General features: G+C 52.3%; 3 protein-coding genes across 4 annotated transcripts; 2 read left to right on the top strand and 1 right to left on the bottom strand.

The window, feature by feature from the left end:
- Window positions 1–1,206: 1,206 nt before the first annotated feature.
- Window positions 1,207–5,190, top strand: CALR (calreticulin). Its single transcript, XM_025983546.2, has 9 exons — window positions 1,207–1,431; window positions 1,797–1,898; window positions 2,087–2,290; window positions 2,724–2,818; window positions 2,909–3,118; window positions 3,198–3,311; window positions 3,404–3,547; window positions 4,232–4,324; window positions 4,408–5,190. Exons 1-9 carry the CDS (start codon window positions 1,341–1,343, stop codon window positions 4,606–4,608), a joined length of 1,254 nt encoding a protein of 417 aa, XP_025839331.1. The 5' UTR covers window positions 1,207–1,340; the 3' UTR covers window positions 4,609–5,190.
- A 1,270-nt stretch (window positions 5,191–6,460) lies between these two features.
- RAD23A (RAD23 homolog A, nucleotide excision repair protein) lies at window positions 6,461–12,332 on the top strand. 2 transcript variants are annotated; one of them, XM_025983491.2, is made up of 9 exons: window positions 6,461–6,701; window positions 8,021–8,182; window positions 8,350–8,531; window positions 8,668–8,723; window positions 8,856–8,983; window positions 9,258–9,336; window positions 9,492–9,622; window positions 11,319–11,483; window positions 11,564–12,332. In XM_025983491.2, exons 1-9 carry the CDS (start codon window positions 6,630–6,632, stop codon window positions 11,675–11,677), a joined length of 1,089 nt encoding a protein of 362 aa, XP_025839276.2. In that variant the 5' UTR covers window positions 6,461–6,629; the 3' UTR covers window positions 11,678–12,332. The 2 variants fall into 2 exon arrangements, with proteins under 2 accessions (XP_025839276.2, XP_025839275.2); XM_025983490.2 differs by having other exon boundaries at window positions 6,478–6,701; window positions 9,489–9,622.
- A 500-nt stretch (window positions 12,333–12,832) lies between these two features.
- Window positions 12,833–14,854, bottom strand: GADD45GIP1 (GADD45G interacting protein 1). Its single transcript, XM_025983492.2, has 2 exons — window positions 14,328–14,854; window positions 12,833–13,185 (listed from the first exon to the last, which is right to left on the bottom strand). Exons 1-2 carry the CDS (start codon window positions 14,675–14,677, stop codon window positions 12,876–12,878), a joined length of 660 nt encoding a protein of 219 aa, XP_025839277.1. The 5' UTR covers window positions 14,678–14,854; the 3' UTR covers window positions 12,833–12,875.
- Between the last annotated feature and the right edge of the window lie 1,102 nt (window positions 14,855–15,956).

Genomic DNA, 15,956 nt, shown 5'->3' with positions numbered 1-15,956 from the left:
CCACCACTATCAGGGAAGCACGCCTTCCCTGCTTTTTTGCCAGGATTCCACCCCCTTCCCCAGTCCACTTCCAAGTTCCCAGGTCCAGGGCCTGTTTGCTTAGAGTTTGGGAAACCCCCAGAGTGCCTTCCTGCTTCCTGCAGCTTGGGAGGAGGGACATGGTTTCAGTCACGTGCCCCTGGCTTCTGAGCCTCTAAACTCAGGGGTCCTGCCCATCTCCCTCGGACCTTATCTTCCCTACCATCTGTCTCATTTTTTTCTTCTTCAACGGAACCCCCCTCCTCTCCTCTTTAGCCGTTTAATTGCAAAAGTCAGGCCGTTTGTGGGAGACCACAGGCAGCGACCCCTTTACCGGCTGAGGGAAGGTTTAAAGGAGAGGCTGCAATCAGACAAACAACGCTACCAAACTCTAGGAGCCACAGCCTATAGTCACATCTTTGTCTTCTAGGTTTCCTTTCTTCTGTCCCAGGACAACCCTAACAGTTTTGAAAGCGGCTCTGTAGAACGGCACCTAGCCAAGGGTGCTCCTAGCCTCTTCGGGGCTCCTGTGATTTCAGAGGCTAAGTGACTCGTCTCAGTCACTCAACAGCAGTCTGACAGGCTGTCAGGGCACTAGGGACCACTAGGGGCCAGAGAGGAGAGAGCTGGCACTGAACTCTCTAGCCTGCAAGGCTGTGGCTCTGGAGTGAAATGAAGATCCAGAGCCCCAGCCCCTGAATTCTGGTGCCCTCTGTCCCATCCTGGCCTGGGGCGGGGGAGGGCGAGATCGAGAGCGAGCGTGTGGGAACAGGGGCTCCCCAGCTGCAGAGTAGAAAGTGGTTAGGAAAACCTTGCCCACACCTCCCCGCAGAGGGGATGAAAGAGGGCGAGCTGGAGCGGGGTCCAGGTCCTGCGAGGTGACACCGGCACTGGCGCGCGTTCTTTAAACGCCCAGACCAGGAGCTAAGCGCGCGGGTAAGGGCGGGGTTGGGTCGAGGTCTGGTCACATGACCTGGGCAGAGGGGCTCGAGGCCCCCACCACGCCGGTGGGCGGCCCCCACAACGCGTGGTCGACCTTCATTGGCCAGCTGTGTAGCCAATAGAAATCGGCCATCTGGGAACCCTGCGTTCCGAGGCACAGCCTAACATGCTCAGACGACAACGGTCCAATGGAAAGTCAGGGTCGTGGCCACAGACCAATGATAAGGTGCGGAGGGCGGGACAAGAGGCCGGGCCAGGTTGGTTTGAGGGGCGGTAGGGTATAAAAACGCGCGGCCGGCGGTAGCGTCCGTCCCTACTGCAGAGCCGCCGCCGGAGGAGAGGTTTAAAGGGCCCGCGCGCCGCCGCCCCCTCGCCCCGCCATGCTGCTACCCGTACCGCTGCTGCTCGGCCTCGTCGGCCTGGCCGCTGCCGAACCCGCCATCTACTTCAAGGAGCAGTTTCTGGACGGAGGTAAGGCCTGGTCCGGTCTCGAGGCCGCCCCGACGACGAGGGCGGCCTCTCAGCCTAGATCTGCGTTGTCCTCTGTAATTACTGCTTAGAGGACCAATACGGTGGCCTCCAGGGACCAGAGCCGCAGGCGATCCTTCCTTCCATGTCCCTGGGGAGCGTCGAGGGTACAGCGGACTCCCGCGGCGGGAGTTAGGGTTCGCCGGAGGAGCCCTTAAGCCATCGAAGATGTCAAACTAGAGGTTGGGGTGGGGTCAGTCATGGGATAGCTCCTTTCCAGTCTTCAGCAACTTGAGGCCATTGGCAGATAGCTATTCTGTGGGGAGAGGTCAGTACGGCCGCACTGACCTGCCCCTTTGATCCCCTAGACGGGTGGACCGACCGCTGGATCGAATCCAAACACAAGTCAGATTTTGGTAAATTTGTTCTCAGTTCCGGCAAGTTCTACGGTGACCAGGAGAAGGATAAAGGTAAGAGCCTGCGACGGATGGATGTTGGGATTCAGGAGGACTTCCTGGAGGAAGCCGTGCATGCCACACAGTGTGGATATCCCCATGAGCAGGGCATGGGGAGGAAGGGGGCAGTCTTCTTTGACTCCAATGCTTAGGGTCCCTGGAGCTTGGGGCTGAGCCATGACCTCACTATGGTCTCCTGCTAGGGCTGCAGACAAGCCAGGATGCCCGCTTTTACGCTTTGTCGGCCAGATTTGAGCCCTTCAGCAACAAAGGCCAGACACTGGTGGTGCAGTTCACCGTAAAACATGAGCAAAACATCGACTGTGGGGGCGGCTACGTGAAGCTATTTCCAGATGGTTTGGACCAGACGGACATGCACGGAGACTCTGAGTACAACATCATGTTTGGTGAGGGACCCCGCCCTGGCGCTGACCTTTGATTAGTTGGAAGGAGACCTAAATCTGGGTTCCTTAAGGGCCACCACAGGTAGTGTTGAGAACATGGGAAGATACTTGTGTAGTTAAGGCTTGTCTTTGCAAGGAAAACTGAGGACATTGCATTGTTACTGTTGGTCTGAAACTTGTAGTTCACGGGATTTTCTGTAGCTATTTCCTGATAGTTCCAGTGAGGGCATTAAATTCCAGAGGTGATTTTTTGTTCTTTCTGTTTTTCCTTTTTAAAAGGCTCCATTTTCAGCTCCTTAGAACCAGTCAGGGTATGATTCCTGTCCTGTAACCCTTTACAGATCTGCATTTAAGATCCAGGCCTTCTTTTGTAAAGGTTGGGAGCTTTACAGTGGTGGGCAGTTTCTTGTTCTAACTAAACCCACTTTTTACCTAGGCCCGGATATCTGTGGCCCCGGCACCAAGAAGGTTCATGTCATCTTCAACTACAAGGGCAAGAACGTCCTGATCAACAAGGACATTCGTTGCAAGGTGTGACTGGGGGTGGTGACAAGTGGCTGATAGGGAAGCCTCAGAGGCCAAGCCTGATGGGCGGGGCCACTCATCTCCCACCCTCTTCAGGATGATGAATTCACACACCTGTATACGCTGATTGTGCGGCCGGATAACACCTATGAGGTGAAGATTGACAACAGCCAGGTGGAGTCAGGCTCCTTGGAGGATGATTGGGACTTCCTGCCTCCCAAGAAGATAAAGGATCCCGATGCTTCGAAGCCTGAAGACTGGGACGAGCGGGCCAAGATTGATGACCCCACAGACTCCAAGCCTGAGGTTGGTGCTTGGGCAGAAGCTCCCCATGTGGAGGGTGTAGAGGACGGCTGGGTTGACTGACCTTTTTGTGTTCCCTCAGGACTGGGACAAACCTGAGCACATCCCTGACCCTGATGCTAAAAAGCCAGAGGACTGGGATGAAGAGATGGATGGAGAGTGGGAACCACCTGTAATTCAGAACCCTGAGTACAAGGTGAGCTTGGAGCTCAGCAGGGTGGGAGCGCACAGTGGGGAGCACACTGTCCTGTCCTCCACTCAACCACTGGTTCCCTTTCCCTTCTGCAGGGCGAGTGGAAGCCCCGGCAGATTGACAACCCAGATTACAAGGGCACTTGGATCCACCCAGAGATCGACAACCCTGAGTACTCTCCTGATAGCAACATCTATGCCTATGAAAACTTTGCTGTTCTGGGCTTAGATCTCTGGCAGGTGAGACACAGAAGGGATTCATGGAGCACTTCAAATGTTGAGAGTCACTCAGGAGGAAAGGGATGATAAATGTTCAACCCCAGGCAGCTCTGAGCCAAAACTTGGTGCTTTTCTTGAATAATATTCTGGTCTGTCTTTATGGAGTTCTCACGGCACCCAATTTGAGGTTCAGTTTATGTGCCAGATACCTTTCTAAGTTCCTTTTTGCAAACAAACTTTTTAACTGCCTTCAACAGTTAGAAGTTAGTTAGATACCCCTGGCACTATTTTTCTAATGAGATTATCTGTCTGACTTAGTTGGTAGAGCATGCAACACTTGATCTCACAGGCATGAGTTCAAGCCCCACATTGGGAGTAGAGCTTACTGGAAAAAAAAAAAAAAAACAAGTAAATAATAAATGTGACTACTAGAAAAAAAATGGTTCCTCTGAAATGAAATGTTTTAAAATTTTGTCAGTTTTATTAACTAGTAAACAATATGTGTCTGGAATGGTGTCTGGCATGTAGGTAGGTACCAGAAAAACATTTGAACAAGATATTGAGAGATCCTATTTTACAGATGTAGAAATCAAAGGGCATTGTGTAGTTGTCATGGGAACATGGTGGTGGGGGGTGGGGCTTGTCCAAGGCCAGGGACATTAGTGTCCACCCTGACCACCCTCCATCCACTCTCCTGTCCTCCAGGTCAAGTCTGGCACTATCTTTGACAACTTCCTCATCACCAATGACGAGGCGTATGCAGAGGAGTTTGGAAACGAGACCTGGGGTGTCACGAAGGTGGGACCAGGGTCTGGTCCTGGGCTTGGGAGTGGGCAGGTCTGGTGGCGGGGGGCCGGCTGAGCTGTGTGGTTTCTGTGCAGGCGGCAGAGAAGCAGATGAAGGACAAGCAGGATGAGGAGCAGAGGCTAAAGGAGGAGGAGGAGGACAAGAAGCGCAAGGAAGAAGAGGAGGCAGACAAGGAAGATGAGGAAGACAAGGACGAGGATGAGGAGGATGAGGATGACAAGGAGGAAGAAGAAGAGGATGATGCTGCCGCTGGCCAGGCCAAGGACGAGCTGTAGGGGCTACACTGCTGCCTCTAGGGCTGGACTGAGGCCTGAGCGCTCCCGCCGCAGAGCCGGCTGCGCCAAATAATGTCTCTATGAGACTGGAGAACTTTCATTTTTTCCAGGCGGGTTCTGATTTGGGGTGGATTTTGGTTTTGTTTCCTCCCCTCTTTTTTTTTTTTTTTTTTTAAAAAAAACGTGTTTTGTCTTTGATTCTCCTTTAGTCCTTGTTCCTGATCCTCATCTTTCTTGATTGACATCTTTGCCTTCCTCTGTCCTGTCCTTTCCTCCGATCCCTTAGTTCTCCTCCAACCTGAGGGGGCAGGGGGAGTGTGGAAGAGAAGCCCCAGGCCTAAGATTCCATCCACTCACCTTCCTGGATCCCAGAGTGGGGCAGGAGAAGAGGGTGGCATCCCCAGCACTGAGGAAGAACAGGGCTCCTAGGGCCTGAGCTCTGATCCCCACCTCCCACCTCCCTTTCTTCCCTGCTCCCAGAACTGGGCCACTTCTGGGTGGGGCAGCGGGTTCCAGCTCGGCTCACACTGAGAATGTAAGAACTACAAACAAAATTTCTATTAAATTAAGTTTTGTGTCTTCCTCCTGTGTCTCCTTCTGGGGGAGGTGACTCTCGAGTAAGGCTCATTTTCCAGTGGCTAAAGTGTTGGTTGAATGTCCCCTAAGGCTACAGGGTCTGTTGTTTACCCCCACAACCTCAAACCAGTGGGAGAAGAGTGTGTTCTAAGTGCCTTTACAGAGACTCCAGATACTACTCATTGAGTCTTTGTGCCAAACTGAGCTTTGTTTTTAGTTTGCCCCATTCAGTTTGATGAGGCTAAGCTCCAAAATGTAAGGAGTAGGGCAGGGCTATGAACTCACACCATAGCACCATTTCATGAGATCTGTTTTACACTCAACCATATATACTTCTTGACTGTTAAAAGAGCAAGACTAGGATGATTGGACTATTTTAAACAAGTATTCTTAATACAAGTCAGGGTTAAGTTACTCCTTTTATAATCAAGAATATAGGTTCAGATATGGTAGATCTAGCATGTTGGTAATCCTTGAATTCTTGGAAAGAGATAGCCTCAAGGAAGGTGCAGTGATGACAGGCCAACAAGGTCTAGGTTCTCCAGAGCCCATCTCTTTTGGGGTCTACCATGGCTGCCACTGAAGTCCACCAGGTGGCCTGGAGCTTATGTCCCTTGTTGCAGGAGAGAGACAAAAAGCCCTCAACAGCCTGGCCTACTGTGGTGGGAACTTCTAGGCTCTGCCTGCTGTGAAGGGAAAAACAGCAGGACCTGGTTACAGTTGGGCAATGGGTGAGGTGTCTGGTAACTCCCGGGTGCAGGGCTTATGCTGAGTGAGAAACTATAAAGAGTTTTGGAGGCAGGTAATGGTCAGTTCAGGATGGAAGGGCCTCTACCCAGTAACTGGGAGAGAACTCTGCCTTGCCACCAACCAGTCCCCCAAAGCACCATCTTCACCTTCAGCCAACTAATCCTTCATTTTTTAAACTAATTGTTGGTGACCTTTTGAGTGTTTTTTCCCAGTCCCGAGGAACGGTTCCTTTGAGGGTAGCCACACAAGAACAAAAGTCTTGGGAGACAAAAAAAAAAAAAGCCTTTGTACAAGAAATACAAGTGTCGACAACAAGTATATGAAAAATCTTGTTCGATGTAATCAACAAACTCAAGATCATGAAAGTGGGGGACTTTGGAGCCATTTTGTGGCTGTATGACGTCACCGCTAGCGGGCATGGCGTCACTCTCAGGGAGCCACGTGACGTATATGCGTGCTGAATGAGAAGCTGCCTCCGGGAGCTGAGTTTACTCTGCGCATGCCTGGCCAAAAGCCTCTCGCGCATGCCCACCAAAGCTAAGGGGGGGCGGAGGTCACGTGCTCTGGTGGTCGGCGCGCGCACCTCCTGCCCCGGAAGCGGTCGGCTCGCGGCGCGGCTGGGCGCTAAGATGGCGGCGGCGTGAGTTGCATGTTGTGTGAGGATCCCGGGGCCGCCGCGTCGCTCGGGCCCCGCCATGGCCGTCACCATCACGCTCAAAACGCTGCAGCAGCAGACCTTCAAAATCCGCATGGAGCCTGACGAGACGGTGGGAGCTGGACCGGAGCCCGGGGGCGGGAACGACGGGTGCCGGGGGATGGGGTGGGGGCGGGGAGGACGGGATCCCTACTGGAGGGGCGGGGAGGACAGCGCGGGCAGGGCTCTGCCCACCCGTCCCAGCCTGCCTGTCTTTCCCGAACTTCCCTGTGGTTCTGGGCCCAGCCCCCGGCGACTTGTGCTGTTGGCGCTCAAGGGCCGGTCTCCAGACTAGGCCCCACCCCCGGGGCACCCATCAGGCCCGGCTCCAATGTCAGCGCCCTCGCGGGTCGCGGGAGCCGAAGGTTCAGATTCCCGGCCCGGCCACGCTCTCCGGGACCGGGGCTCCGAGTTCCCAGCTTTGCAGGCGTCTCCTTGGGACGTTGGTGGCCACATTTGGGAGTGGTGACGCCAGTGACGATGATAATGATAATAAACGGCTTGACTTTTCAGTGGTCTGTGTTGGCGGTTTGTTCTTTACCAGCAGCGGAGCAATTTTGTGTTATCTTACTAAAGTTGCAAAACAGACATCATTTGAGCACTCTTGACTCACTCCGTTTTACAGATGTGGAAATTTAGAAATAAGAGAATTTTGCTACGGTCACATAAAGCAAGTAATGGCAGACGTGGTTTCAAATTTGGTTTTGTCTCATGTGAGAGCCCGTGGTCTAAATATTGCACTGCGTTTTTAGCTGAAAAGAGGTTTAGGACCCAACGGACATTGAATGTGTGTTTGGCGCTTTGCACAACTACCTCATGGAGACATTGAACTCTACGTTTTGTAGAAAAGGAAACACTCGTATTTTTTGATCATGCCAACTGTTTGACTTTGGGCAAGCTACTTAATCTCCCTGTGCCTGTTTCCTCAAATATAAAACTGGGATAATGATACCTACTTCATGCAGTAGTGAAGCTTTAAAAGCGGTATGTACACACTTATGTTAGTGCTGTCCGTATAAGATGTTTTTGGCAAACACAGCACTGTCAGCAGTGTGGAATGAGGAATCTCGTTTCCTTTTTGTTTTACTTTTCATCACGTTTTACGTTATCTGAGGTTATAATTGTTTTCACTTTTCTTTGCATTAGTGTTATCTTCACAGACGCAGGGAGTTATGTTGAGTTTTGTTCCTTTCTATGTTATGTGCTCAATTCCTAGAACAGCACCTGGCGTGTAATAAGTGTTAGGTAAATACTTCGTTGAGTAGTGGGATCTGGCATGCTTGACTATGAAGCTTAGCTTCTCTGCTATTGAGGTCTGCAGTCCCTTCCCCTGCCTGTCCCCCCATCAAGAAAGAGTCTTGAGGTTTGCAATGAGTGTTCCTCTCCTTCCAGGTGAAGGTGCTAAAGGAGAAAATAGAAGCTGAGAAGGGTCGTGATGCCTTCCCTGTGGCTGGACAGAAACTCATCTATGCTGGCAAGATCCTGAGTGATGACGTTCCCATCAGGGACTATCGCATTGATGAGAAGAATTTCGTGGTCGTTATGGTGACCAAGGTGGGTAAAGTGTGCTGGCTGGGAGGGTGAGTGAATTAGCTGAGGAGCTGACAAAGAGCCTGTGTGCCCAGGAGAGATTAGCTATGAATAGGGCGGGGCTGAGACGGGATGGGATGTTGGGGCTAGATAGGGATATTGATGCCTGCTCCTTTTTCTGGGTGTCACAGGCCAAAACTAGCCCAGGCACCTCAGTACCCCCAGAGGCCTCACCCACTGCTGCCCCGGAGTCCTCCACATCCTTCCCTCCGGCCCCTGCCTCAGGCATGTCCCATCCCCCACCTACTGCCAGAGAGGACAAGAGCCCATCGGAGGAATCAGTCCCCACGACATCCCCGGAGTCCGTGTCAGGGTAAGGCCAGGGAGCAGAAGCCCCAGCTTGGGCCCTGTCTTCCCAGCACATTTTGACACATACATGTTTCCACATACCTGGGGGGAGGGCAAGCCGCCAGAAGCCAGGGTCCGATTTCTCTCTCTTGAATTTGCAGCTCTGTTCCTTCTTCAGGTAGCAGCGGGCGAGAGGAAGATGCAGCATCCACACTAGGTGGGTGGGTGGTCCCTGTGGCAGAAGCAGTTGGGTGCCCCAGCCAGCTGTGGGGCCTTGTGTGGGTGTGGGGGGCCTGGGAACTGACCTTCTCCCTCCTTGGTGACCCAGACCTTGCTGCTCCCTCCACAGTGACCGGTTCTGAGTATGAGACGATGCTGACAGAGATCATGTCCATGGGCTATGAGAGGGAGCGGGTCGTGGCCGCCCTGAGAGCCAGCTACAACAACCCCCACCGAGCCGTGGAGTATCTACTCACGGTGAGGTGGGGCTGCTGCCTCCTGGGGAGGCCTCAAGGGAGTACATGGGCTTACATGCTGTGATGGGTGGTCAGAGAGGCAAAACTTTGTCCTCAGAAGACTTTGGGTTGTGATTCCCACCGGGAAAGTCTTCCTACAAGAGCCTGGGCTTGAATGGTGGGGTGGACCTCTGGAGGGCAGGGCCAAGGCTTCACCTGTCTTCTGCCAGGGCTGAACATGCAGAAGGGAGGCAGTGGGCAGTCTATGCGTTAGAACTAAATAGGACCCCTGACAGGGAATTCCTGGGAGTCCCGAGCCAGAACATGGTTCTGTCCAGGAGAGCCAGGTGTTGGAGCAGCCAGCCACAGAAGGAGGTGAGTGAATTGGGAGATGTACATGTGGGGTGTCTGCTGAGTGAATTGGGAGATATACATGTGGGGTGTCTGCTGTCAAGGCATCTGACTCCCTGCCCCCAAGCTTCTGGGAGTCCAGTGTGGTGTCTGACTACACACCTTTCTCCTGCCAGCAGGAGAGAACCCCCTGGAGTTCCTGCGGGACCAGCCCCAGTTCCAGAATATGCGGCAGGTGATTCAGCAGAACCCGGCACTACTGCCTGCCCTGCTCCAGCAGCTGGGCCAAGAGAATCCTCAGCTTTTGCAGGTGCGGCCCTAGTGGTAGAGGGAGCCAGGGCGGGCACCACCTCTACTCCCCTCTGGGTACCACAGCCTCAGAGAGCTAGTCTGGCCTAGCGTGGTATGTAGGAGCCCCACTGTATTTGGAAAACAGACTAACAACTCCCTGATGCTCCATACAATCTAATGATCTGCCTGGTTTCATGTAATTTTCTCAAACACCTTGTGAGGAATGGGTGCTGTTGTCATCATCTCTCACAGAGGAAGTTGCCAGAGGTCTGGAGCATTCTGACAGTTGGCATAGTGTGTGTCTGCTTTCAGCTTCTGGGCCCTTTGCTCTACCTTCAGGGTCTTTTTGCCCTGTCTTAGCCTCGTGTACGGTTAGTGCATCATAGGTGTCCATGGGATTACCCATAAGCACTACCCAGGATCATTGTGTCCCAGTTGGCTCTGGGACTCCTGTGCTCAGCAAGGCTTCATCCTGCCCTTGAAGGTTCCTGTGCAGAGGGGCAGTGGCCCTTCCATGTGACAGGGTTTATTAGATCCTCTGTAAAGGCATGACTCTCCTGCTTTAGGGCCTGTCGTCTGCCGCTGTTCTTCACTTCTCAGTCTCTTTTGTTGGCTCTTCCTCCTCACGTTCTCAGGTGTGACAGCACATAGGCTGAACACCTTTATTTTTCATTTCTTTTTAGTGTTCCCTGCATATCATCTTGAGTGATGATGTTCCCCCCCAGATTGACGTAACTGACCCAAACCTCCAAATCCATGGCTGACTTGACGGACCCGTGAAAATGCTTTCTAGAGGTCTAAGATTTCAGAGCTGATCCTCTTCCCAGTCCTCCCCATGCCTACAAAGACCAGCCTGGGGTTGCTTGAGCCACAGGCCCTATGCCCCTGCTGGGGTCATCCGTCACCTATCTTGCCAGAACATCTCACTCAGCCCAGCCCTGCATTCAACCTCCGTGGCTTCCACCTCTTCTCCGACCCGGTTCCCTGGCAGCCAGTACCCAGGCCTTGGCTTCTGCACGCCTGCCATGGTCCATTTTCCACCAGGAGCCAGATTCCTGAAAAAACATGTTTTGCTGTGAAGTTAAAGTCAGATGTACATAAAAATAGAGTTGTAGAGAGTTTTAGAAGCCCCAGGTATGCAACACCCACGAGTTAGTCTTTTTAAAATGTACATGGATCTCGTCTTTCTCTATTTAACCATCACCGTGGTGTCCCATCATACTAGAAGGCACTAGAGAAAGGTGTGGTCTTGGCCTTTTTTTCTTTTTTGTTCCCCTTCTGTTGCTTGTTTACTTTGTTCCTGACACACAGATCTTCTGTTTCTGGGATTTGTCAGGTGCATTTCTGTCTCCAGGCCTTTGCCCTTACTGTTCTATCTGGAGGAAACTTCCTGTCCTACAGATCACAGGTCCCTCTTTTCCTGGCCTGCAGTGTTTTTTCTAGTCCAGTTTTTTGCCTACTATATGCCAGGCCCACTATTTACATTTTAAATAATTACCTATTTGCTTCTTTATAATAGCCTGTGTTCCCTATGCCAGAATCTCAGTTCCACCAGGATAGGGCCTGTATCCACTATGATGTTGCTGTTTGATTAGACTAGGCACCCTCTGAATATTTGCTGAGTGAAAGAAAAACCGGCTGGGATACGGACCTGGCAGGGGTGGATGGGCACCAAGGGCTGTGGGTCACAGTCCCCTCCCCTTTGTCTCCCACAGCAAATTAGTCGGCACCAGGAGCAGTTCATCCAGATGCTGAATGAGCCCCCTGGGGAGCTGGCAGACATCTCAGATGTGGAGGGGGAGGTGGGCGCCATAGGGGAGGAGGCTCCACAGATGAACTACATCCAGGTGACACCACAGGAGAAAGAAGCTATAGAGAGGGTAAGAGGCCTGGCTGCGGGGTGTCCTCCCTGGTGGGCAGGGCCCCCAGCCCCTGCTTATACCTACCCATTTTCCCACAGTTGAAGGCCCTGGGCTTCCCAGAGAGCCTGGTGATCCAGGCCTACTTCGCTTGTGAAAAAAACGAGAACTTGGCTGCCAACTTCCTCCTGAGTCAGAACTTTGATGACGAGTGATGCAGGGAGGCCAGGCCGCCCCCCCCCCCCATCTCCCCACCCCTCAACTCCACAAAAGTTTTATAAAAGAAAAAATATATATATATTCATGTTTATTTAAGAAGTGGAAAAAAAATCAAAAACCTTAAAAAAAAAAACCAATTTCCCACCCTCCTAAAGTGGCCCCCATTCCCATCTTGGCCTGAGAAGACCCAGGCCAGACAGCTGTCCCCCATCCCCCGCCCCAGCCCTGCCTGCTCTAAGAAACTGGCAGGACTGGAGGCGACAGATGGGCCCCTCTTGGCCTCTGTCCCAGCTCCCTGCAGCCAGATGGAGAGGCGGCTGCTTGCTTCCCCCTCCCCCTGAAGAGCCCCGGAGACCTCCCCCCCCTTCTTCCAGGGTGAGGGGAAGCTGGAGCCCCAAACTTTGATCCTCCATTGAAGTGGCCTGACCTTTCCATTTGGGGTGAGCACTCAGAGGCCCAAGGACCCCCTCTCCAGTCTGGCCTTGGGCTCTGGCCTGCATCCCTTTGCTGGGGAGGAGGCGGCCTGGTTTATTAGTTCTGCCTGGGGAGGGGTAACAACAGTGCTGCTCTGGAGGTCGAGGCCACCCCCCACCCTAGGACAGAACTGTGTCTCTGATAAAGGTTTTGAAGTGAATAAAGTTTTAAAAGCCAGTCCGGTGGTGTGTGCCTACTGGGGCTTCTTGTTCCAGCTCATCTGGGTCTGGGGGCTAGTTGGGCACAGGTGATACAGCAGTGCTGAGAGGGGGCAGAGCGGTCCGTCGGCCTCTGCAGATTGGGGCTCCCTGTGTCTCACACCCCCCTCTGAGGCTGTCTCATTCCCAGGCAGTGGGCCCCAGCCTAGCCTTGGAAGGGCTGCTTCTCCCTGCCCCCCGCCATCACCACCACAGTCTGTTTTGGCTACACTCCCCCCCCTAGTAATTGGCTAATTACTGGAGATTAATGTTGGTAAACAGAAGCCTTCTTCTTTTCTGCCATCTGCTCCTGCATTATTTTCCCCCACTGCAACCCCTTTTCTTCCCCTGAAGCCCCAGTTAGTCAGCATGGCCTAGAGTCCCCAAGGAAGCCAAGCCCAGAAGGGTGGGGGGCTCCTGGCCACAGGTGTTGGGGCACTGAGGAAGGGGGATGATGAGAGAGGACACAGAATTCTCCAGGGCTGGGGCCATCAGGTGGCAGGTTTTATTGGGAAAGGCTAGCTCAGGAGCTGGGTGCTGCAGAGTCTTGGGCCATAGTAGTGGCCAGTGCCGCAGCTCGTGCCTCCTTCTTCTGTCTTTGTTTCTCCTCCTTGAGGCGTTTGCGCTGCTGCTTCTCCAGGTCCTGCAGCAGCTCCTGGAAGCGGGCACTCCTCGGGTCCACGTGGTAGCCCAGGCGCTCCTGGGCCTCAGCCTGCAGTCGGGCCCGCCGCTCCTTGTCTGCCTGTTCCTTCTCCCTGCGCTCCTGCTGCTGCCGCCGCCAGTTCTCAATCATCTGTGGCATCTTGGCCATGCGCTCTGCAATGAGCTGCTCCCTGCAGGGGAGGGTAGAGTGGTGAAGATAGCAAGAGCCAGCCAGAAGAGGAGCACCCATCCAACCACAGCCCACCCCTAGTCTGCCCACATTCTGATTCCCCTAACTCAGATGAAAAACTGGGAAGGCTTCCAGGGGTCGTTAAAACTGTCAGGAAAAGTCCTTGACAAGTGAAGTAACAGGCAGGAGAGGTAGATTAACTTGTGTATGACCCTGAGCACAAGAGCACTACACCCCTCAGGGGAGACCTCAAGTCAACTCAGTGTTTCACTGAGCTGTCTACTGAGCCATCCCAGAGCTGCACACCATATGGCCTTTCCCACAGCACACTCTCATCCTGCAGACATCGCTGAGCACCTCCTGTATGCCAGGCCCAGTTGTAAAGGCAAGAAATGGATTGGATCTTTCCTTCCAATTCTGTGAGTTTGTGGGTGCCAGTCACAGTCCCCATTTTGAGGATTAGAAACATGAAGCTGAAAGATCTAAAGCCCCACAGCAGGGTTATCCAGCTGGGATGGGGCAGAGACTGAGGTTCACATTCTAGCTCCACTGTTCATTGATGGGGTGACTAGACAAATGACTCCAAACTTCCAGGCCTCAGTTTCTCATCTCTAAAATGAGGGTGATGCTCTCATACTCCTACAGCTATTACGAGGACAAGAACAATGAAAACCAGGAGCGCACTTGGCCTGCTCCCTCCCGGAAGTGGCAGCATCCCGACTTTCTTTCCTGGTCTTGAGTTGTTCTTTCAAGCCCAATGCTTAAGACCTGTCTCCAAGTACAACCTCTGCATTGATTCCAGGCCCCATCACTTCCCATTCATCCCCCACCACACTGACCTTAGCATATTCCTACCTCAGGGCCTTTGCACCAGCTGTTCCTGCTACCAGGAACACTCTCCCTAAGATCTCCCCATCGCTATGTCTGGTCAAGTCCCTAAGGATCAAGTTCTTAGAGTTTCCTGGTCTCACAAACCAGAGTCGCTCTGCAGCACACACATTTTCCACCCAATTTTATCTTCCTAATGGTTCACTGTTGCCGTCTGAAATTATCTTGTTCTCTGCTATGTGCTCAGCACCTGGGAAAGCCTTGCACACAGGAGGGCCTCCGCCCACAGCCCCGCGCCTGCCCGACCGCACACACCTGGCCTGACGCTTCTGCTCCGCCGCCAGCTGCTGCACCCGCAGCGACTCCTGCATGGCCGCGAGGCTCGGGCACCATTCGCGCTCCTCAGCTTCCAGCTCCCGCAGCTGCTCCCGCGACGGCCACAGAGAACCGGGGGCCACCCCGGAGGCGGCGCCGTGCCGCCCGAACTGCTTGGCCGCATAGCGCGGCCCCAGCTGCCAGCGCGGGGTCAGCGGGTCGTCCGGGTCTGGCCACCAGGGCCCTGGCAAACGGCATGGGGGCGGCGGAGCCCGGTAATCACGGGAGCCGCGGCCCAGGGTAGCCGGCAACCCTAGCAGGCTGCGCGCCCGCCGCACGGGCGCCGCCATCTTGGCTGTGCGGGGTCCTCGCGGGCCGGCCGGGCTGGCCACCGCACTGCCTGCGCGCGAGGTCCGATGGCCGCCGGGGCGGAGCGAGGGGCGTCCCTATGCCCCAGCCCCAGGCAGGGGAGAGAAGGGGGTAATATATTTTTATACATGTCAAACATACATTTTTTATACATCTCATCTCTTATTTATTTTAAATAAAATTTAAAATTTTAGCAGCTATTTCTTAAAATCATACTAAATTTTACTTTTATACATTTAAAGTAGCATTTGATTTCTTTCAAAATTTAAATGTCTAAATTTCAAACTACTTAAAAATTTAAATATTGCTTCAGTTTGAAGTTCAATCTACATATTACTTTATATTTTAACTAGTCTTTTTAAGATGTTCGTTAAAATATTTAAATTCCATTTTAGATACTCGAATATTGTTCATACATAACATTAGATATTTATTTTTATGCTTTATTTTGTGCTTTTAAATTTGATTTTGAAGGGACGCCTGGGTGGCTCAGGGGTTGAGCGTCTCGTCTGCCTTCGGCCCAGGGCATGATCCCAGGGCTGGGGGATCGAGTCTCACATCATTCTCCCTGCGTGGAACCTGCTTCTCCCTCTGCCTGTGTCTCTGCCTCTCTCTCTGTTTCATGAATAAATAAATAAAATATTTAAAAAAAAAATTTTTTTTATTTTTAAGATCTCAAGATTTTTAAATAATTATTTAAAGCCTCACCAAGTCAATTATTTTAAATATTTAAATTTCTACTTTAAAATATTTAAAGTTGTATAATTAAGATATTTCTGTAGAAATTTTATTTTAAATTTTATTGTAAACATTTTGTTACTTTGTGCCTTTTAATTTTTAAACATTTGAGAGAGTGAAAGAACACAAGCAGGGGGAGTGGCAGAGACAAGGGAGAAGTAGGTTCTCTGAAAGCAGGGCTCAATCCCAGGACTTCCAGATCATAACCTGAGCCAAAGGCAGATGCTCACCCACTGAGCCACCCAGGCGCCCCTAATTTAATTATTCATATTTAAAAATATTTAAAATATTTAACCATGGGGTAGCAATTAAACTGTTTTTTGAAAACAGGATTTCTACCTTAAAAAGAAAGGAAATTCGGGGACACCTGGGTGGCTCAGCGGTTGAGCACCTGCCTTTGGCTCAGGACATGATCCCAGGGTCCTGGGATCAAGTCCCATATCGGGCTCCCTGCGTGGAGCCTGCTTCTCCCTCTGCCTATGTCTCTGTGTCTCTCATGAATAAATAAATAAAATCTTAAAA

Source organism: Vulpes vulpes, chromosome 9, assembly GCF_048418805.1.
Source record: "Vulpes vulpes isolate BD-2025 chromosome 9, VulVul3, whole genome shotgun sequence".
Classification (NCBI taxonomy): domain Eukaryota; kingdom Metazoa; phylum Chordata; class Mammalia; order Carnivora; family Canidae; genus Vulpes; species Vulpes vulpes.
Note: the sequence above shows the minus strand (reverse complement) of the source record. Positions and strands in the feature narration are given on the sequence as shown.

Coding starts and splice junctions, on each gene's coding strand:
- RAD23A (XM_025983490.2), top strand. CDS start 6,630: ATGGCCGTCACCATCACGCTCAAAACGCTGCAGCAGCAGACCTTCAAA. Junction 8,183..8,349: donor TGGTCGTTATGGTGACCAAG/GTGGGTAAAGTG, acceptor TGGGTGTCACAG/GCCAAAACTAGCCCAGGCAC. Junction 9,337..9,488: donor GCAGCCAGCCACAGAAGGAG/GTGAGTGAATTG, acceptor TTCTCCTGCCAG/CAGGAGAGAACCCCCTGGAG.
- CALR (XM_025983546.2), top strand. CDS start 1,341: ATGCTGCTACCCGTACCGCTGCTGCTCGGCCTCGTCGGCCTGGCCGCT. Junction 3,119..3,197: donor CCACAGACTCCAAGCCTGAG/GTTGGTGCTTGG, acceptor GTGTTCCCTCAG/GACTGGGACAAACCTGAGCA. Junction 3,548..4,231: donor TGGGCTTAGATCTCTGGCAG/GTGAGACACAGA, acceptor CCTGTCCTCCAG/GTCAAGTCTGGCACTATCTT.
- GADD45GIP1 (XM_025983492.2), bottom strand. CDS start 14,677: ATGGCGGCGCCCGTGCGGCGGGCGCGCAGCCTGCTAGGGTTGCCGGCT. Junction 13,186..14,327: donor GAGCAGAAGCGTCAGGCCAG/GTGTGTGCGGTC, acceptor CCTCCCCTGCAG/GGAGCAGCTCATTGCAGAGC.